This window comes from Cucurbita pepo, chromosome LG01 (genome assembly GCF_002806865.2).
Source record: "Cucurbita pepo subsp. pepo cultivar mu-cu-16 chromosome LG01, ASM280686v2, whole genome shotgun sequence".
NCBI classification, from domain to species: domain Eukaryota; kingdom Viridiplantae; phylum Streptophyta; class Magnoliopsida; order Cucurbitales; family Cucurbitaceae; genus Cucurbita; species Cucurbita pepo.
Window position 1 is genome coordinate 19,356,419 of NC_036638.1, and position 21,612 is coordinate 19,378,030.

Genomic DNA, 21,612 nt, shown 5'->3' on the forward strand with positions numbered 1-21,612 from the left:
AAAAAAAAAAAAAAAAAAAAAAAAAAAAAAAAAAAAAAAAAAAAAAAAAAAAAAGTGATTAAGTCTACCTTCTCTAAATCCTAACAATCCAATTCCTGTTCACAGCGCACCATTTTTTTTCTGCACCACATTCAAGGGTGCAGTTGTGTAGACAATAAAAGAAAATGCAGTGAACAAAGAGCTAGATTCAAAATTGTGTATGCTCTACATAAGGGCAATATATATTAGTGGTTGTAAGTTATACTTCTAACTGTAAATTTTCTTCATGAATATTTTTTCACAAATAGGTTCACTCAATTTTTTTTAATGTTATGCATGATTGTTTGCTCCTAGCCTTCTATACAATTAATAACAAGTAAAACAGTTTCAATTTACCTTCCACGCCAATAAGACCAAAAACACCTCCAGTCCCCATGCTCCTCTGTCCACATAATTGCCATTAAAAACATAATATTGGCTCTTAGATGGTAAGTTAGCAAGTTCAAAGAGGTGAAGTAAGTCGTGATAATGACCATGAATGTCCCCAACTATAACAACTTTCGAAACTTCTCCGTGGCAGTCAATTTCCACACAGTTTGGTTCCTTGTGAAGGATGCTTGCAGCCATATCTAGTATTTCATCTACCACAGAAACTGGCATGACAAGTTGAAACTCTGCAGGCGAGTAATTTCTTGATGACTGTTCCAGTGTTTTCATCATCTCTACAACCCACTCTAAGGTTAAGCAACCATGTGGTGGCCAACTAACAGTGTGCTTAACATGTGACAGGTCACAATATTCATTCTCGAGCCTAGACTCAGCCACTGCCTGTTCAACTTCAACCATTATAATTTGTGTATCTCCAAGAAGTACATCATCATTGCTGGAGTCAATTGGCTCGACCTCTAGACTCTCTGTTGTCCACATATCATTTGCAATTCCCTATTAATGTAATTTGCATTTTGTATTTAAATATAGAACTTATTTTGAATGAATATAAGAAAATTTTGCTTCTTATAACCCTACCTGTTCAACAATATGGGAAGGTTCAATCTCCACATCTTTAGCTCCATCAACAATCCCACATAGAAGCTCTTTCAATCTCAATAGCTGTTGCACTTGCTGGCTGTCTAGGTCTTTATATGATATCCTATTCAAAATGTCAACAATATCCTTGCACTTACCTGCCTGCATAATACTTTGTCAATCCATGAATGTTGAACAAAGATCTACATTAAGGCAATTGACCATGCAAAACTTACCATCCTGTTGATGTAAAAGCACATAGCACTAATCACATCATTTTTTGTCACCTGCAACACATTAAACATGCTTTTAATTTCACATCCCATTGCCTTGTCCTAAAAGGAAAATAGTTATTATTCCACCTGAGCATCTTCACTTACCCTTGAATCTCGGTCATTAATAACCCGATGAGAAATTTCCCTCAGCCTCATAAGGGAATATACTTGATGATCATCCAATTTAGAAAATGAGTATAAGTTCGTGGTGTCCACAATTTTCTGACATATATTTTGTATGGTCTCCAATTTATCATCCATATCTACAATGAATTAGGGCATTTTTATGTCACACTATGTTATAGAAAGCCACTAAAAGACTATGCAAGAGTATAATTTGTTGAGATATATAAAGCTTTGTGATATCATGCGTGGCATGCCACTTAGCACACTTCTGAATTGGAGAATCTTGTAAAAAGAGAAAAGGAGACGAGTTTTACACGGTCACCAAAAATATTCAAACACTTTAAAGTTAGAAACAGAGTTTCTTGTCACAATATTTTTTTTAGTTTTTAAATTTAAATACAATGCACTTCAAGTTTTTATAAGAGAAACAGCTTAATTTTATTAGAAGAAATAAGAAAATACAATTTTTAACAAGAAACTCGAGTAAAAAGATTAACACTCTACTTAGTTGGCTTTCCCAAATAGCTATCTGCCCCATAAATTCTGGAGTTGGCAATGGTCTAAGTTCGTTCCTCGATCATTTTTATTCCATCCCCTTGACTTAATAGATTTTCATTAAGGGCATTGAAGTTTCTGATTCTAAATCCCTGCTCTCAACTGAGGGTACTCAACCTATGGAATTTGTTGCATGAGTCTTGGTGATTGATGTTACAAATGAGTGACTCAAAAGACGATCTATTTGACATAACTTGTTTCTAGAATGGCGATCTTACTTGATTTCGTGAGTAATGAAGTTGTCAGTTTATGATGGCTAACAGCAGAGATGCCTATTAACCAGATTCACATTGGCTTCTCTAGAAGCACCTGATGCAGGAATGCCAGGTTTGTGATAGTTAAGTATTAGTTATTATCAGAATGATTGTTGACTTAATAATGTGGTTAGATAAGTAGGCTGAAACAGGGTAATTGATGGTTGTCAATATTTGTACAGGTGGCCAGATACCTTTTGTAAGTCCCTATTCAAAGTCATTTCCCTCTTAGTATAATTCAGTTCCAAAGCACTAACAATATAGTCAGGTTTCTCTCTACTCTTGAGAACATAGAAGAGGTATGGGAGCCACTTATACGGCTGGGAGGAAGATAAATCCACCAGCTGCTGATTATAAACGATGAAACAAACAAGGAATTACGAAGCATAGGGTAATTGAACTCCCTTTACAGCAGAAAATTAATTTTCCAGGAAGGAATGGGGAATACTTCGGACATCAACCTATCAGCTATCAGCATGTGTTATCAAGAGATATCAACCTACTTACCATAATGAACTACAACATATTGGATGAACCTACATTTAATGGTTTTCAATGGCAGAATAAACATGGAGGACATGATCAACTGGTTGAAGAATATTAAACATCTCTTCAAATACTTCAATTCTGATAGTAAAACGGTTTTGGTTGGTGGCATAGAGACTAAGAAGGTGCTTCTACAAGGTGGGAGCATTAACAGGCCTATTGGAGAAGGGTTAGTAAGTACCAGATAAGTTCTTGACCAATAATCTATAATTAATCAAGGAAAGCTTTCTCCCCATCAACAGCCCTTCCAGAACACGAGGAAAAAAAATTATATAGCCTATAGAATGAATTTTTTCAAGTAAGGTCGTTTTCCTCTTTGCATAATTCAGTTCTGAAGAAAAAAAAAACAATAAAGAGACACTTTTCTACTTCCGTGGGCATCAGTTGGGTCCAAATGTCAACCAAGATAAAAATTAATTCCAGGAACAGGGTTCCGCGTGAGTTGAAGATATTGTTTCATCAGAATTTTCTTAAAAAGTGATCCAACATACATGGTTATTCATAACATACAGACTTAAAGTGGGAATTAGAGTGTAGAATATGAGCATCCCAAACATTCTAACCTACAATGCAGCAATCATATTAAGTATTACAGCTATAAAATAGCAGATCAATGGTGTCCATTCCCTAAAGCAATCTCAAAGGGAGTGGGAGTTGCTGGATCCGTCCTCCCGAGGGTAAATTGATAACCATACACACTGCCAATTTAGCTGACTGAAGTGTACTTTACAAGCCATGCACACTTGAATTTAGAATACTGACCACAAATATGCAGGCATCTACAGTCGAAATAATTACAATGCAAGTGTGCAGGATAGTAGCATGACAAAAATAGCACGTTACATAAATTTTGGTGCTAAGAAGATTATGATCAGTTCAAGTTTCAAATAGTTCAATTACTATGAAGTTATGCACAAAGAAAAGAACAAGAGCTAAATGCTACTCGCTAAAGACCAGAAATACCTACCAGCCTGAATTACTACATTACATCTACTTTGCAGAGGAAGGATCGGAGAAACTGGTGGTGCAAGTGAAGCAGGCATGTTAGAGAAAACAGGATGTGCCTGGGGAAAAAATTACTCGTAAGTCCTACTACACTGAAAATATGAGGGCACGATTACTGCAGCAAAACCTAATGTAAAGGCAAATGCAATTCTCAAAACGAAGAACAACATTCCGATCCCGATTTCCAGAAATAACAATTATTCGCAAACGTCCACAATTTTGAATTATAATTAACTGAACATAACTAGAACGTATATCAGTAGAAAAAGACACGCATACACTCAACTCAAGTATTTTAAACCCTACCGCTGTAGAGCATCATAAATCTACTGCAAAGACATACGCAAATGGAAATCGGTTAGCTTCTAAGTATCACAGCTTCTCGCTAGTTTTCATTCCGAGGAAAAAGAAAATCAAACATGAATCCAGATAAACACACGCATGGAGCTCCACTGGAGCAACGTATCTAGCTCAGAAAGCCTCCGTTTCCGTAAAACAAGAGCTAGAAAGAAAGCGGAGCTATATCGTTTGCGTTTGAGAGGATTGGAAACAGAGAAGACAAAATGAGATGCTATGAAATTTACAAATGGAAAGCGAAACAAGAGAAGAGTATAAGGAAGAAGATACATCTTCGGTATCGTTATCAGAGGATGAGAGGTCAACGCCGTATCTGGTGTCGGAGGGCTTATGGCGGTCGGAGTTGGAGGTGGTGGCTCCGGCGGTATGCTCGTCGGCAAATTCCATTCTCCCGCCGAACCGCAGGTGAATGAGGGGGTTGTTTGGAGACGAGACTACAGAATCAAGAACGCTGACTGAAGCACGGCCGTCATCGATTTGCGTTTGTGGTATTACATGGATGTCCATGGTCCAACTATTAAATTACATTTATGCCACTGCCATTGATATTTCCCTGTCAGACTTTTGAGTACTCCTTTTGTTTCCATCCTCAACAATAGTTCCCAACGGAGTTCCTTTTTTTAAAATGCATTTTTCTTTTTAAGTATTTTTATTAAAAATGTTTTAAAGGGAAAATATTTATATATTTGATCATATTTTTCCAAATAATTAAAATATTATGATATTAGGAAGCTGGTGTGGGTGATTTCTAAATACGAATAGTCTCGATGGTCGCTAGAGGTGGCAACAGTTATCGGAGATGGGATGGTAACTAGTAGTAAAGTAGACATTAGAGGTGGGCAACGATACTGACCATGTAACGACCCAGGCCTTCCGCCAGTAGATATTGTCTTCTTTGGGCTTTCCCTTTCGAGCTTCCCTCAAAACTTTAAAACGTGTCTGCTGTGGTAAGGTTTCCACACCTTTATAATTGGCGGTTTGTTCTCCTCCCCAACTAACGTGGGACATCATTATCCACCTCCTTCGGGGCCAGAGTCCCTTTGGACTTTCCCTTTCGGGCTTCCCTCAAGAGTTTAAAATGTGTTTGCTGTGGTAAGGTTTCCACACCCTTCTAATTGGTGATTTGTTTTTCTCCCCAACTAATATGAGACATCACAATCCACCCCCTTCGGGGCCCAGCGTCCTCGCTGTCACTCTGTCCTTCCTCCAAACCAATGTGGGACATTACAATCCACCCCCTTTCGGAAACTAACGTCATCGCTGACACTCTATCCTTGCACATCTGTTAGGGAAGGTTTCCGCACTCTTATAATTGGTGGTTTGTTCTCCTCCCAACTAATATAGAGACATCACAGACCAAAAGTGAATTGCAGAGGTATTTTGGTCGTATTATCATATTATGGAAATTGGATCGGCGTAAAAAGTTGTTAACTCAAACATTTTGAAATAAAAATTTATAAATTGAGGAAATTAAACTTTAGAATTATAGTAATGTGTAAAGTGGATTGGGCCATAACATAGGCAGCCAAAAGGCCTAAAATTAAGCTGAAAGAAGCGCGGGCTTCAGTAGTATCTATGCAATAAATGGAAGAGGTGAGCGAATTATACATGTGTTTTGGTCCCATTCTCCCATGTGAGCGTCCCTCGAAGGCCGCATCCGCCCAACCATTAACAACCGCGGCATTTGCCCACCCTTGTGCTATTTGCCTCCGATTCTTCCCATTGTCCAGCTCCTTGTTTTTAACACACACAGTGGTTTTACAGGTTGCGCAGGAATCTTTCGCTCCTCTGCAATTCTCCCTTTTTAGGGCAGTGAAGGTTTTTTTTCTCTTCGCTGGCTGAACCCTCCTCATTCTTAGCTCGAGTATGGTGGGTATGTTAAATAGATTATTGGTTCAAAAGGAAAAACAAAAGCCTGTAATCACATTTCATGATTGAAGTGTGTGATTCTCGGAAAAAAAAAGGGCCGGGCGGGGGCTGCGGGTGGGGGTNGGGGGGGGGGGGGGGGGGGGGGGGGGGGGGGGGGGGGGGGGGGGGGGGGGGGGGGGGGGGGGGGGGGGGGGGGGGGGGGGGGGGGGGGGGGGGGGGGGGGGGGGGGGGGGGGGGGGGGGGGGGGGGGGGGGGGGGGGGGGGGGGGGGGGGGGGGGGGGGGGGGGGGGGGGGGGGGGGGGGGGGGGGGGGGGGGGGGGGGGGGGGGGGGGGGGGGGGGGGGGGGGGGGGGGGGGGGGGGGGGGGGGGGGGGGGGGGGGGGGGGGGGGGGGGGGGGGGGGGGGGGGGGGGGGGGGGGGGGGGGGGGGGGGGGGGGGGGGGGGGGGGGGGGGGGGGGGGGGGGGGGGGGGGGGGGGGGGGGTGTATTTTAATGTTATTGGAGTGTTATGTTTCTGTCATTTTGGCATAAAAAGTTGGATTATGTGGATTCTGTAGAAGCTTTTCTTTCTGTATTCTTTTTTCAATGATGTAGCTCTGCGTTTCATGCTAGTTTTGGTCAAATTTCATCATATTCTTAATTGCTGCTGAACTGCTGCATCCTGAGAAGTGGGAGGATTTTGAGGCTACTTTTTTTTAGAGCTTGCTTGTAAGCTTTCAAGCAACAATTTGAAGATTATTGGTTTTGTTTTGCCTTTGTGAGATGGGAAATTCTGTTTGAAGTAGTGAGGAAGTTAAGATGAAATCTCTAAGTAGTGTAGGACTTGGTTTGAGTGTGATTTTTGGGTGCCTTTTCTTGGCGCTTGTTGCTGAGCTTTATTACCTGTTATGGTGGAAGAAGAGGTTCACTGACAGAGAAGTTGAAACTGATTACAGTAGCCCAGCTAGAGAGCTATTTTACATGTTTTGTTGGAAAAGTTCATCTTCTTTAACCCGCACAGCTCTGAATCCTCAAGATCTAAGTTCATCAGTTAATATGCACACAAACAATGATTTCTTGCTGAAACCCTTTGGAGAAGATGGGATAGAAACAGAGTTTATGAGGCTCCAAAGCCTCTCAGGGCCACCAAGATTCCTCTTCACCATAATAGAAGAAACCAAGGAAGATTTAGAGTCTGAAGATAAGAATGGAAAGGAATCAAAAAGTAGAAGCTTGAGTGATCTGCTTCTTGCTGTGGAAACTCCATATTTGACTCCTTTAGCTTCTCCAACTCTTTTCACACCTCCTCTTACTCCTGCAGATTCTTATAAGCCCCATGGATTCAACCCTCTCTTTGAATCAGTATCAGATGCAGAGTTTAACAAGATAAGGTCATCTCCTCCTCCAAAGTTCAAATTCCTACAGGAAGCTGAGGAGAAACTCAAGAGGAAATTACAGGAAGAAGCTGAGAAATGTGTTCATAATAACACCATTGAACCTGTTGAAGATTCAAGAACTAAAGCAACCATGCAGAAGCTACTTCAAGATGAGGAGGATAAATCTTATATTACAATTGTCGTTGACAGAAACCAAGATTTGGAGCTGAATCAGTATCATTCAAGCAGTTCTTCACAGGTACTTCCTTTGCCATCTTCACCATCAAATTTCAGTTCATCCATCCCCAAAAAGCCAATCTAACCATCATGATTGATTTACCAACCAAAGTCGAAATGGGTTTTTATTTTTATCTTTAAACTTGTAGCTTTTGAAGTGTTTTAAGGGTAAGAGAGTCTGTATTCTAATCTGCCTTAAAAATTTGCTGGACAACATTCTCTGGGAGGTGGGCCTAATGCAAGTGGATGAATGGACTTGTGGGAAGCTTGTTTTATTCAATCTCCATGTCTCCTAAGCTTGTCTGATACCTATAAATCCTCCATGAACTATGAACTATGAACTATGAACAAATCCACACTACAAAACCATGAAAGAGTGCATCATGTAAATTTGAGGTCTCAAAGTTGAAAACTCAAATAACTTTCCCTCTTCTTCAACTTTATGTTAAGCCATAGATAGATGGATCGACAAAGGGTTTTGGGTATTTAGCTGTATGTGGCTTGAAAAGGTACCACTCAGAGCAAAGAGACAAAGGTGGAGAAGAGCTGGACAGGTTTTAGATGCTTTTTTCCACTTTTTTTTTTGTCCTTAAAACGACAAAGGTAGGAAATTGCCCGTGAAAATGTATTGTCGGAATAGGTTGTTGTTGCCCCCACCTTGAAGAAGAATCATTACAGCCATTGCCTTTACCTGTGTTTTCTATATTTTTAAAGCTTGATATGTCCTCAACTGAATCATGAGTTTTGAACTTTTGTGGCACATGGACTCATCATACTATATTTGGTCCATCCATGCCCTTCAAAAACTAAAGGCTTCAACACTAAATTTTTCACACATCACGTCTATGAATTGATTTTTATAACCTTTGTTATTGGCATGAATTGGTCCAGAAGATGACGGTGGAATTCAATTCTGTGATCAATGAGTTCAAATGTTTGTGTTCGCTTATTTTTTTGAGATCATAAATTGGTCCGGGTCTGGATCATTTCACCCAAATTCACGCAAAACTTCTTAATATATTGGATCAACTCGAAGATTTTATTGCATGAACCTAAAATCGAACCGAATCGGTTAGGATTTTAGAAAAATGAACCCTACTCGACTAGAAATGCTAATCCATCTAACCCACTTCTATAATTTGGGTTAGGTTAGTGAGGTTGTCGAATTGTTGGGTTGAATGTACACCCCTGTCAATGACTAGAAAGGAATCCGATTCTTTCCATTGTATTGCATTATTACTTAAAAAAATGAACAGATAAATTAATCCAAACAATGAATCATACTGTGGTGGGCCAATAATGAATCAAATAGGCTAACTGACTGAACTTCAGCATGGTTCTGTACCATTCCTTTGAACAAAGTGAATTCCATAATGAATTTCTGTATCTACCTTAAATCTGACCTATTTTAAGAACTGATTTTGTTTAATTGCTGTAGATCTGAAAATTATTTTAGTAATTACAACTATATGTTTAAAAAATTCAGCTAATCGCTCTTGTGCTTCAGTTTTTCAAATAATTTAATTTTTATGTAGACCTTTTATTTTTTTAATAAAAAAAAAAATCATGTTTGATCAAGAATGTTCCTTTTAGAGACATGGAAAGAAAATAAAGTACCAAATCCGAAACATAATAAGACTCGAAGTACTAAAAAAGAGGGGGGGAAAGGTATTTGAGCTGTTTCTTTGTCCTCCTTCAGTAGTTTCTTGCTCTAGAAACAAGTTTAATGAAAATTAGCAACCTTTATCAGAAGGTACAACATGAATATATGTTCATGCACTATGACCACAGATTTATGTCAGCAAATCCAGAAGAATGAACAAAATGTTACTGATAAATTGCTGTGGAAACTAAATGTGTTTACTTTAACTTAAAGAAACAGAGCATCAAAACCAGATCTTGTGTTTAACACTTTGAAATATTAAACTACAAACAGGAGTCTGATGAAGCTCCATCTAGACTTGTGAACAGCTATGATCAATGTCGTTGTGATAAGTTGTGTAGACCAAGTGAAGGATTTAGAAAGGGGCAAATAAATGATACCCGATTTGGTGTAGCAGTGAAGATGATTCGTACCATGTTAATCGACGTTATCACGTTAAATTCTCCAGGCAGAAGCTTCTGTTATTCCCAGTTCAACAAACAGAGAGTTGATGTTGGGTTCTTCCAAGAGGCTAAATGCAGTAAATCCATAGTAGGTGTGGTATAAATCAGGAAAGTCCCTCGGAAACTTGCTGAAACCACCATACTGTCAAGGAAAATTATGGCAAAAAGTTTCAAACACACTAATTCATGTTGAGCTGCATACCCCTTTTATAGTTAGTTCAGAAATTGGGAGTAGGCGTATATCCATTCTAGAACTGTGCTTTCATGATTTATCAATGGGAAAATCTTGAATTTTTGTTTAAATAAATAAAAAAATGCAAATGGAAGGTAAAGAAGAGCGATAGTACCTTAAATTGGCACGTCAGCAGAAATCCCTTCAAAGCCTTCTTATTAATGAGATCGAAGCCTCCTAAAATCCTCAAGGTAGATCCAATCCTACCACAACATTACTTAGTCAAGAGATAAATCTCATATTGTCATAGAATAAGCTCACACATTTATTCATTTTTTTTCCTTACCAAAATGCATAACAAGTGTCAGCAGGCTTGTTAGGTCGACCTTGAAATCCTCCATCAGCTGCCTGTTTCTGGAGTCCGAATACAAGAATATATTTGGTTACTCTTCGAATAATAATAGCTTAGCGTGTTAAAATGAGAAAGAAGCTAATCAAAGGAAGAAAAAACTATTTTTTGTAAACATGTCTTTGCTTCCAATCTGCCGTTGGCCCTTATTTTGTAGTAGAAGTCAAATTTCTAAGCATTACAACGTAGAAGGATTGAAAACTCTTTCAAGGTAGGATGATGAAAATGAACCTGCAAGCACCACTCCAGCAACAACGGGGCGTTTATTATGGAAGAAGAATTATCTCTAGAGAGAAGATCATCTTCAATGAAACCCATTAAACGGAGAGATGCAATAGCACAATACGTTCCACCGCCTGTGTCACTAAACCCAATCATCCGTAAATAATGATCAACTTGATGAAATGAACAACATTGGCAAACAACTATAATAGATCCTAGACGTTATGATTTTGTGAGTACTACAAGTAAAAGCGGAAGGGTATTGAGTTTATTAGTTACGGTATTGTTAATCTCACCATGAGATTCTGAACCAGGAGTTAACCCAAAGCCACCATCATATGACTACAAGAAAGTCATTATGAAAACGTTAGGATTCATTATTTTCTACAGGAGGCCAACGTAATAAACACAAAAGTCAAGATTGTGGCATGCTTCAAACAAACCTGGCAGTTCAATATGTAGGTTTTACTTTTCTGTCTGTCCATGCCGCTCCAATTCTCAAGCATATTACAGATGGCAGCTGAAAATTGATCAATGGCATCACGAATATATTATACTAATATTCCCACAGTTTAAGCATAAAGCCACAAACAAGTTTTATTTACCAGCACAATAGACGAACCGAAGGTCAGCCTCTGCTCCAATATGGACAGGCACAAAGCTGTCAGGATAAAAATTTGTGGCAAAGAAGATCGGATTCAACATTGTTACACAAAAAGAAATTTGCAGATAACGTGTCAGCATTTACATGATGAAGAATGTACAATCTAAGATAAAAACCAATTCTAACGTTACAGTCTAAATTTCCACAAGAATATAAACATTTAACTTCAGAGGGTTCACCAACATTCGTAGCAGTCGTGTACATACACCCTGTGTTTTGGTTCATAATAAAGTTTTAAATATATGCCAACTTTCTTCATTAAATAATATCTACTTAAAGTTGAATAATGAATAGGTCCGAGAGGTACTGTTGATTAATGAATAGCCCAGTTGGTCGCATAGATCGAGCATATAAAGATACATTTTAAGAATCAATTTTAATTGATTTTAGAATAAGTAATCAATGAATATAAAAGCTTTCAACAATACCTTCCATCAGATTGCTGAAGGTTTCTCATTGAGATTGCAATTGATTCAGAGTCAATATTGGAGAAGTCATAACCAATGACCTTCAGTATTGCAAGGGCACAGTATGTGCTTGCCAAGTGACTACCGTTGTGAATTAAATCCTATAAGAAAAAACAGACAAATATTACAAGAATAAAAGAGAACATATGGCTCTCATTTGCACTGCACTAACTGTGTATGTGCCAATAGTGAAAGCAGATATTGGAGACGAGAAGGAAACAAATCAATAAACATTAATATGCTATCTCAAGAGGTTCAATAGGAAGCTTTGTGCACTATGTCTTATCATACCCCATCCTCATCTGGAGGAAACTGAGAACTTCTCGATCCACAGAATCCATAAAATTCTCCTGCATCAAACCAAAAGCTAATCACCAGGCACTTTCTCCATATAAATTTTACACTTTCTTTCTAAGTAAGTTCATACCATTAGTTTTTTCCACCTTCTTTGTAGGAAGTGCCTGAAAGGACAAGACCCAACTAGCAACGATGTCCTTGTCGACCTATAGAATTTCAAACATCTAATGTTATTTTTTCAAATAACCTTCGGCATTTTAACACAATACGGTGGTTGTGGAAATAATCAATGCATTACAATATTTGGATGGAGATTATAGCTGCACAAAGGTGCATAAACGACACAAGATAACAGCAAGCATAGTGTCAACATTGTAAGAGTTCCGCAGCTAATTGGTTAAAAACTCATTCTCGTAATAAAAAATGCACAATTTAGATCAAAAGTTAGATACAAGAACTCGAATAGCAGCTAAGAAACTCTTCCCAACATCCCCCACCCCTCAAATTCAAAATCAAAACCTTTTCATGTCCATAATCAAACAATTAACAAGCTCACATAATTACCATAGGTTCCTCTAAGCCGCAACCGATTACCAAAAGTCAAATTCATAATCAGATAGAAAAAAAAAATTACGAGCTTCAAATTTCTAATCAGTCTAAATAAAGAATTTCACAGTCGGCATTGGGGATAAACAAAGGGATAGATATTCAACATGAAAAATCAGCGGAAATGAGGAAAACTAAACATTCAATCATAACACAAATCTCTATCTCAATGTGTACTCGGATCAGAACAACGGGATACAAAGAGAAATGGAAAATTGTACCCACACGATCCATGGCGCCAAGAAGGTCAAGGCTGGAGATCACGAAGTAAGCAAGTGTAAGGTGGTTAATCTCTTGAGTCTGATACTGACTAGGTAACAACTGGTACATCAACTCCAAGAACGTCACATGGCGATCTCTATCGAAACCAGAGGAAGAAGAAGAAGACGAAGCGGATGATTCTTCTAACAGTTTCGACTCTGAATCCATGGCGACACCTTTCTAGATGACTGAAAGACTTGTCTTTGGCTCTTGGCTCTTCGCCATTTTATTTCTCGCATTTTTGCAAATTTTATAAATTTTCTCAAAAGTATTTTAATGATTTAATGTAAATTTAAATAAAATTATATATAAAAAAAACTTCTAACTTTACTTCTTGCTGGAATTTATGCTTTAATTAGCGATTTATTTATTTATAATAAATAATAATAATATTTTCTTTTTTATTTACAAAATAACATTATTTATTGTATGAAAAATAGAAAAAAGTGTTAGAATAATGAATAGATAAATGAGCGTATTATATAATAAGTTAAATTACAAATTTATCCTTGAAAATCAATTCTTTTTTTTTTTTTAATTCACATTTAAAACCCTAATAACTCATGACCTTTTGGGCTACAAGGAGCGCGAGCCCAATAACTCCGCTCAAGAACCCTCGTTCTAATTTTCATTTTCTTTCTTCTCTAGCGAAGCGCGAACCCGTTTGTTCAACAAGAGCTGATTTGAGAGCAGGAATTTAATCGAGCACTTGGCGTGCAATATCGCATATTTTTCGGTCTGGACATGAAGAAGGCCAACAAAACGGCTCTCTTAACATTTGCTGAGAGGTGTAAGGTGCTCACCTTTATCACTTTTTCCTGAAATCAGTATAATGAAACTTGATTTACAGTAAAAATGATATCTGGGTTCGTTCTGCAGAAGTTTAATGTTGTGGTTTTCTTTTTGTTTTAGAATATTCTTGCTTCCAACTGGATCGGTAGTCTCAATACTATCAAAGCTGATGCCAAAGGAAGGTACCCATTTGTTCTAATAGTCGTGTTTTCTTCTCTGAGTTTTCATTTGGTGAACCAAAAAATGGTTGTGGTGAATGGGATTGTGACTTGCTGAAGATTATATTAACAAAATTTATTTAAACTGATTATGTTTGGCTCAGCAAGGAGGACATTCACACCTCAAAAGTTATGTACATGGTCAGGAAAGGAAGGCCATACATTTGGGTTCCTGAGAAGGATTTGCACAATGTGGTATGGTCTTCTTTAAACATCTCTGCCACATTTCTAGGAAGGGAAAGAACCACAAAACTTTTGAATTTGTTCTTTGAAGCTCCCATTACTCTAAAGCCGGGTTTAACTGATTTCAATTGAATTTCCTGACTTCATTTTATATTGAATTGTCCTATCTAGCGTTGTTATTTGTCAAATTACTATTAGGTGTTTTGATGTTTGTATCGCTTTGTTGAGTGGCAATGACTTTTTGCCAATTTATTCAATCACTCGAAGATATCTATGTGTTCTATGTGTTGCTAGTGGTGGATTCGGACTGTTACAAATGGTATCAGAGCTAGTCAATAGGTGGTGCGCTAATGAAGACGTTGGCCCCTCAAGGGGGGTTGATTTTGAGATCTCACATCGGTTGGAGAGGAGAACAAAGCATTCCTTATAAGGATGTGGAAACATCTTCCTAGTGAACTCGTTTTAAAACCTTGAGGTAAAGTTCGAAAGAGAAAGCCCAAAGAGAACAATATTTGCTAACAGTTGGCTTGAGCTGTTACAATATATGAGAAATTGAGAATTGATTAAATAACGAATACCCTGATCATTCCATAGTGTTGGAGTAGTTTATGCACTTGAGGCATTTTTCTTAATTCCCCCGTTTCCTTAATTAGTCCCTCAAGTTTCACTTGCAGTGTCAGCTTGAGTTCTGATCTTAAAGTGCCACCCATGAAAAGATGAAAAACAGTATCTTAGTTCTTTTGATCCTCAAAATGTGATATGTGGAACTAAGCGGACCTTGTTTTTAGTTTTCTAGTCTTTAAAGATTAAGCTTATAAAGACAACTTAAACACTTGTTTGCTTGTTTTTAGTTGAACTAAGCGGATTTCAGAAATGTTTTTGATAGCATTCAAAGGAGATTATGGATCTATAATCATTGAATTGAAAAACAGAAAAACAAAAGACCAGAAGATTAAGTGGATCCTAAGTAACTCGAATTCCTTGTATATGGCACTGTTAGGTTGTTAACATACATTATTATGTTTTCCCCCAGAATACAATCATTGATGAGCGAGGTTCATTTTCTGTGGCCAGTCCTTTCCCGGGTCCTCTAGCTTACTTGTTCAGATCCCTGGAAAAGGTGAGTTCGAGATACATCTATCTCGTAATTTACAGCTATAAAATATCTCTGATGTCGGAGACGTAATATGTCGCTAAGCGGTACCTCTATCTCTCAATTTGCAAATGTACCTTTCTCTTGGAAGGAACCTGTGACTCTTAAGGAAAGAACTTCAAGCTTAAATTAGAGCAACTACCCTGAATACTTATGCATTTTGTCATCCTGCAGTTGCCACCACGGGTTGCACTTACCGGGGACATTACACGTCTTAAGAGCGAAAAGGTAATGCATCCTTTTGCCTTAGAATTTACATTTTGCAGTCCGATTGTTATGTAGCACATGTAAAGATCCTCAGCAACGTTGCCATGCTTTAATACTATGAAGGGTATGGCTGACATTGTTCCTTGTGAGGATTGGAGTGAAGGAATTGGTTACAAGTAGAAGTAATGGGAAGAGATAAAATTAGTGGATAGCTTAGTTGGTGAATTGATGAGTGAAAATTCTTAAGAGGGGACGTTTCAAATACCTCGAACACTATCTTTTATATGCTAATATCATTTTAGATTTTCGAGTTCTATCAACTCGGTACGGTCCTCTGGTAATTGAGAACTCGGTACGGTCCTCTGGTAATTGAGAACTCGGTACGGTCCTCTGGTAATTGATTAGTTGACAAACCACGCCCGTCTTTGATTATAAACTAACAAGAGAAGTAAGAGGTCAAGCAGCTAGATTTACAAAAAATGTATCCACATCTTATTTTGAAAGACTAGATGGGATTGAATCTTGCGGTTTAGTTTGCCTAGGAATTTTAGTCAGCTTTGGAAGTTCCTAACTACAAGCTGTTTCTTGAAGTATTATGTTTTGATCTCGACTTTATTAGGTAGTCTAATTACAGGCTCAGGATGCTGTTGAAAGGCTTAGAGGGGCCATACTGTCTGAACAGAAAGCCATTGAAGACTTTGGAAGTACAGTCTCCAATGTCTTGAAATCCTCCAGCCTTAAATATACATCACGCAGCCAACACCTCAAGGAGTTCTTAGAAGGGAACGAAGAACACGTGGTCTATAAGCTTGATGTGAGGTATGGGATTTTTCTCCTCCTACTCCAAAATGCATTCCAGTCTTCGAATAGTATGTACTCGAGTTGACAATTCTCTTCGCCAGATCGAGTATGTTTATTGATAGTAAAGGAGGTATGCACGAGGTCGATGCAGAGGACTTCGGCACCTCGAAAGCAGACTCATTAGGTAGGCACATCGCTCGATGCAAATGCGTCCTTAAGTTAACTTCAAGTGTGCTAACCATTGTGCTTGTTGTTTCCTTTAGCGCCTTTCTCGGCAGCGCTTATTGATGGAATAAACCAAAGCGACGCAAGACGTAGAGCCCTGATGCTTTTCTGTCATGTGTACTTCAATGCAAATGCAAAGGTACAATAACACCCTTCTGCAATTTTTTGGACGTGTTTCCCTACAGATCTATGGCAACTTTTTTGCCACGATTGTTAGCATAACTCTGTTTTGCCCATATTGAAGGACGCATACATATTACGAGTGGATCGCAAGGGATTTGATATGCTGGCAAAAGTTCCAAGCCTCACTGCGGGGGATGGATTCGGTCAGTGTGAGTGGAAAGATTTCAGATTTACATTGAAGAATGAAGCGACGAACATTGGAGATTTTTGCCAACAATTGATGGAAATGGAGGAGGAAGTTGTGAAGAGAATTACCAATTATAGTGGTCTTGGGTAGCCTTCCAGCAAATAATTGCCATGGACTGCCTTAAATCTAGGCACATTTTGTTGTAATTCATACGGTCAAGTCTTTTCTACTGCAGCAATTTAGTGCAATAATTGATCAAAAACAACTTTTATAATAGCAAAACATGGTAAAAACGCAAAACGAGAATTACATTGAAAACCAAGAGGCAAGCCTAAATCGAAACGCGAATAGCAATCACATAATAGTTTAAAGGCTTGAGAAACTTGAGGGTAAGAAGACAGTAAAATGTTTAATCAACTTCCTCAATCTTAGGACCAGCGCCACTGCCGCCTGATGGAGGAGTATCATCGTCCATTGCGCCGCCGCCCATGTCAGCCCCACCTTGATACATCTTGGCTATGATGGGGTTGCAAATAGATTCGAGTTCTTTCATTTTGTCCTCAAATTCGTCGGACTCTGCAAGCTGGTTGCCGTCTAGCCATTGAATGGCCTGTTCAACTGCATCTTCAATCTTCTTCTTGTCTGCTGGGGCAAGCTTACCACCTATCTTTTCATCTCTGATTGTGTTCCTCATATTGTATGCATAGTTCTCTAAAGCATTCTTTGATTCAACTTTCTTCTTGTGTTCCTCATCTTCCGCCTTGAACTTCTCTGCTTCTTGAACCAGTTTTTCAATCTCCTCTTTGGACAACCTTCCTTTGTCGTTGGTAATGGTGATCTTGTTCTTCTGTCCAGTTGTTTTATCCTCTGCAGAAACATTTAGAATACCGTTGGCGTCGATGTCGAAGCAAACAGTGATCTGAGGAACACCTCTTGGAGCTGGAGGAATGCCGGAAAGTTCAAACTTGCCCAGCAAGTTGTTATCTCTGGTTCTTGTTCTCTCACCCTCATAGACCTGAATAAGAACACCAGGCTGGTTGTCTGAGTATGTGGAAAATACTTGCTCCTTCTTTGTGGGTATGGTGGTGTTCCTTGGGATCAAAACTGTCATCACACCTCCAGCAGTCTCCAAGCCAAGAGACAGAGGAGTGACATCCAAAAGAAGAAGATCCTGCACTTTCTCATTTCCCTCACCACTCAAGATAGCAGCTTGAACAGCAGCCCCATAAGCAACTGCCTCGTCAGGATTGATACTCTTGCAGAGCTCCTTGCCATTGAAGAAATCCTGCAGTAGCTGCTGCACCTTAGGAATCCTCGTAGAGCCACCAACAAGGACAACATCATGGACACTGCTTTTGTCCATCTTTGCATCTCTCAGACACTTCTCAACTGGCTCCATACACTTTCGGAACAGGTCCATGTTGAGCTCCTCGAATCTAGCACGAGTGATGGTTGTGTAGAAATCAATTCCTTCATACAAAGAATCAATCTCGATTGTAGTTTGAGCAGTGGATGAAAGGGTTCTCTTCGCCCTTTCACAAGCAGTCCTCAATCTCCTCAGAGCCCTTGGATTTCCACTGATGTCCTTCTTATGCTTCCTCTTGAATTCCTGAACGAAATGGTTAACCAATCTGTTGTCGAAGTCCTCACCTCCGAGATGGGTGTCACCGGCAGTTGCCTTCACTTCGAAAATACCCTCCTCAATTGTGAGAAGAGAGACATCAAATGTTCCTCCACCTAAATCAAATATGAGTACATTCTTTTCGCCAACACTGGATGCTTTCTTGTCTAGTCCATAAGCGATAGCTGCCGCAGTGGGCTCATTGATGATCCTCATAACATTGAGGCCGGCAATGACACCTGCGTCTTTGGTGGCCTGACGCTGAGAGTCATTGAAATAAGCAGGGACAGTAACGACAGCATTCTTCACGGAGGAACCGAGATAAGCTTCTGCTATCTCACGCATTTTCGTGAGGACCATGGATGAAATTTCCTCAGCAGCGAACTGCTTCTCTTCGCCTTTGTAGTTGACAACAATCATGGGTTTGTCACCTGGACCGGCGATGACCTTGAACGGCCACATTTTCATATCGTTCTGGACCGTGGGATCGGTGAATCTCCTTCCAATCAACCGCTTCGCATCTGTCGAGTACGAATCATAGTAAATATTTAGAAAATGGAACTTAGAAAACATGTGTAACGCAACACAAGGATACGAACAACAACGATAATTGTCGAGAAAACAACACAACTACAGAGGAACAGTTCCTGGAACCTAGGGCCAGTTGTTCGAAGAGTTCTGAAAATCAATTTTCTCTGATATGTAAACCTTTGTAACAATTTGTTTCTCCAATATATTTTCAATGAAAATGGAAGTTGTGCTAAGCTTTACAACAATTTTAAGTCATACAAGCGCTCATACTTGCTATACAGATTAGTGCTAAAAACAGAATTGCACAAATCATTCCTAAGAACCAGAGCCAAAGAAATCATAAATTCTAGACGCAACAGTGTAAGAAGGCAAACCACACCTTAAGTTAACATTCACACAAGATCAAACCACCCAAACACAGGAAAGAACAACAAATTTCACAAAAGCAAGCGGAAGTAAAATAATCCAGAAATTTACGTACCGAAGACGGTGTTGAGAGGATTCATGGCAACCTGGTTCTTCGCAGCATCGCCGATAAGCCGCTCGCTGTCAGTGAAAGCAACATACGACGGCGTTGTCCGATTCCCCTGATCATTGGCGATAATCTCAACACGATCGTGCTGCCAAACTCCAACACAGGAATAAGTAGTACCGAGATCGATACCGATGGCCGGACCCTCGCCCTTTCCCGCCATTAACAAATTACAAAGCAAATCAGCTCAAGAACGATAGAATTTGAGAAAAGAACTGGAGAACAAAAGGATTGAATTGCAATGGAAGAAATGAAATGCTTAGAAGGTATATTCAACAATCTGTAAGGAGATCGGAAAGGTGAGTGGAATATATACGAAGTTGGGAACTGGTGGTAAAATCTGGAGAGTTCTAGGAAGAACCATGTCTGGAATGTTCGGTGCAGAAAAAACAGGGTTCGAGATGCTTCAATTGGGGTTCGACGTGTGTAATCCCCGCGCCATTTCTTCATGCGGTTAAGCCCCCTAAATTATTACCATCTTTAAATTTATAATACTACACCTCACTCCACAATTTTGCTTTTTCTTCCTTCCGAATTTGAATTATTAGGAAATTAATTATGTTATCTATTTTTTAAATTAAAAAAAATTGTTTGTTAATTTTTTTTACGTGAAAGTTAATTAAAAAATAATGAAAAAACAAAATTGTTGGGAAAAAACAGTAAGGGTGGATTGTTCTCCTTCCCAATCAAGATGGGACATCACAATCCACCCCTTGTGGGTCCACACCCTTGTAAATGGTGGTTTGTCCCCAACCAATGTGGAACATCACAATCCACCCCCTTCGAGGCCAGCGTTCTTACTGGCACACCGTTTTGTGTCTACCCCCTTCGAGGAAGGGCGAGAAGGCTGGCACATTGTTTGGTGTTTGGCTCTGATACCATTTGTAATGCCCTAGATCCATCGCTAGCAGATATTGTCCTCTTTGGGCTTTCCCTTTCGGACTTCCCTTCAAGACTTTAAAACGCGTCTCTTATCTCTTATGGGAAGATTTTCACACCTTGTAAATGGTGGTTTGTTCTTATTCCCAACTAATGTGGGACATGGGAGAAACTAATTCTTAATATATTTGTTAATTTATAAGTTTGTTGGATTTTTAATATATTTTAGAAACACACTAAATTTAATAAAAATAGAATTTTAGTGTTTTTCTAATATGGCATTAATTTTTTTTTTTTCTAATTTTTTAAATTCCACTCTTCTTACTTAGGTTTAATGAAATTAAAATATCCAAATTACTACTTGACAGGTAAGCTTATATTTTTTAAATAATTTTGAACGGAAGTTCGGTAAAAACTAAAATTTTGAATATTTAATAACATTCGAGGTAAAATTTACTATCTTTGTCAAAATCTATTGTCTGGTCTAAAGTTGTTGGTTTTTCTTTTTTTTTTAATTTTAAAATAAGGTCGAAAAGGATATTTTCGTATTAATTAGAACAAAAATTTAAAAGTTAAAAATATATTGGGCTACTTTTGTGGTTTATAGCCCAGCCCATCAACTTCAATGGGCCGGTTTTCTTAAACCATTTCGCGGATTCGGTGAAGTACTCAATGGGTCGACCCTAGATAGGGAGGCTAACCCAACAGGGGCCCATACACGTTCAACTAAAAGCCCAACCCAAAATTCAAAATTTAAATTAATTTATTATTTATATATTTTAACGACTATCCCCTAAAACATTACCTAATTGATTACTACCAGTATAAAAAGAAACAATTAGATTCCAATGGCACAAAATATAAGTAAATAAATAATTAATTACACAAAAACGTTTTTAAAAATATTTTTATAAATGACTCGAAATAATTATTATTACATTGCAGGAGACACCGATAAACAACTATTGTTACGTATATTAATAATTAATTAATTATTATTATTATTTGAAAAAAAGGAGAGGTTGTTGTTATCAATCAAATAACGTAGACGTAGAAAGGAGAAGAAGAGAAAGAGGACCACTCTTTTTTCCACATAAAGACGAGTTGCGTGTGTGAAAGGAAAAGCAAAATGGGGGGTAGAATGGTAATTAACAAAATACAAATATATAACCAATAATTATTATTAAAAAAAATAAAAAATAAAAGCACGTGACCAAGATCAACGGTTACATTTGTCTCCTTCGCAATTACTCGTAACAAGCACGTGATCCTTATTATCATCATAAAATTATCACTCCACATTTTATAAATTAAAAAAGAAAAGGAAAATCCACGTGGCGGTATTTGGTAAATTAAAAAAAAAAAAAAAAAAAA

The 21,612-nt window shown here is 38.5% G+C and overlaps 5 protein-coding genes across 5 annotated transcripts in view; 2 read left to right on the plus strand and 3 right to left on the minus strand.

Moving 5' to 3' along the window:
- Positions 1-4,667, minus strand: part of LOC111801969 (serine/threonine-protein phosphatase 7 inactive homolog) — an 8,805-nt gene extending 4,138 nt beyond the window's left edge. The window contains exons 1-6 of the mRNA XM_023686223.1: positions 4,394-4,667; positions 3,729-3,825; positions 1,386-1,543; positions 1,242-1,292; positions 1,006-1,167; positions 376-921 (exon numbers count right to left, since the gene is read on the minus strand). Of these exons, the coding sequence (XP_023541991.1) occupies positions 376-921; positions 1,006-1,167; positions 1,242-1,292; positions 1,386-1,543; positions 3,729-3,825; positions 4,394-4,630 (1,251 nt within the window). The 5' untranslated portion in view covers positions 4,631-4,667. The remainder of the gene's footprint in view (positions 1-375; positions 922-1,005; positions 1,168-1,241; positions 1,293-1,385; positions 1,544-3,728; positions 3,826-4,393) is intronic.
- A 1,807-nt stretch (positions 4,668-6,474) lies between these two features.
- Positions 6,475-8,342, plus strand: LOC111808574. The gene is made up of 2 exons (XM_023694660.1): positions 6,475-7,604; positions 7,732-8,342. Exons 1-2 carry the CDS (start codon positions 6,789-6,791, stop codon positions 7,876-7,878), a joined length of 963 nt encoding a protein of 320 aa, XP_023550428.1. The 5' UTR covers positions 6,475-6,788; the 3' UTR covers positions 7,879-8,342.
- Positions 8,343-9,349: 1,007 nt separating this feature from the next.
- LOC111780345 (geranylgeranyl transferase type-1 subunit beta) lies at positions 9,350-13,033 on the minus strand. The gene is made up of 11 exons (XM_023660720.1): positions 12,751-13,033; positions 12,050-12,125; positions 11,914-11,972; positions 11,584-11,723; positions 11,097-11,152; positions 10,935-11,011; positions 10,788-10,833; positions 10,501-10,625; positions 10,207-10,274; positions 10,036-10,123; positions 9,350-9,830 (listed from the first exon to the last, which is right to left on the minus strand). The coding sequence occupies exons 1-11, from the start codon at positions 12,952-12,954 to the stop codon at positions 9,681-9,683; spliced, it is 1,089 nt and encodes a 362-aa protein (XP_023516488.1). The 5' UTR covers positions 12,955-13,033; the 3' UTR covers positions 9,350-9,680.
- A 347-nt stretch (positions 13,034-13,380) lies between these two features.
- LOC111794839 lies at positions 13,381-16,951 on the plus strand. Its single transcript, XM_023677005.1, has 9 exons — positions 13,381-13,581; positions 13,699-13,760; positions 13,901-13,991; positions 15,013-15,099; positions 15,307-15,360; positions 15,974-16,158; positions 16,242-16,324; positions 16,404-16,504; positions 16,610-16,951. Exons 1-9 carry the CDS (start codon positions 13,531-13,533, stop codon positions 16,823-16,825), a joined length of 930 nt encoding a protein of 309 aa, XP_023532773.1. The 5' UTR covers positions 13,381-13,530; the 3' UTR covers positions 16,826-16,951.
- On the minus strand, positions 16,931-19,779 carry LOC111794831 (probable mediator of RNA polymerase II transcription subunit 37c). The gene is made up of 2 exons (XM_023676994.1): positions 19,309-19,779; positions 16,931-18,817 (listed from the first exon to the last, which is right to left on the minus strand). The coding sequence occupies exons 1-2, from the start codon at positions 19,520-19,522 to the stop codon at positions 17,085-17,087; spliced, it is 1,947 nt and encodes a 648-aa protein (XP_023532762.1). The 5' UTR covers positions 19,523-19,779; the 3' UTR covers positions 16,931-17,084.
- Between the last annotated feature and the right edge of the window lie 1,833 nt (positions 19,780-21,612).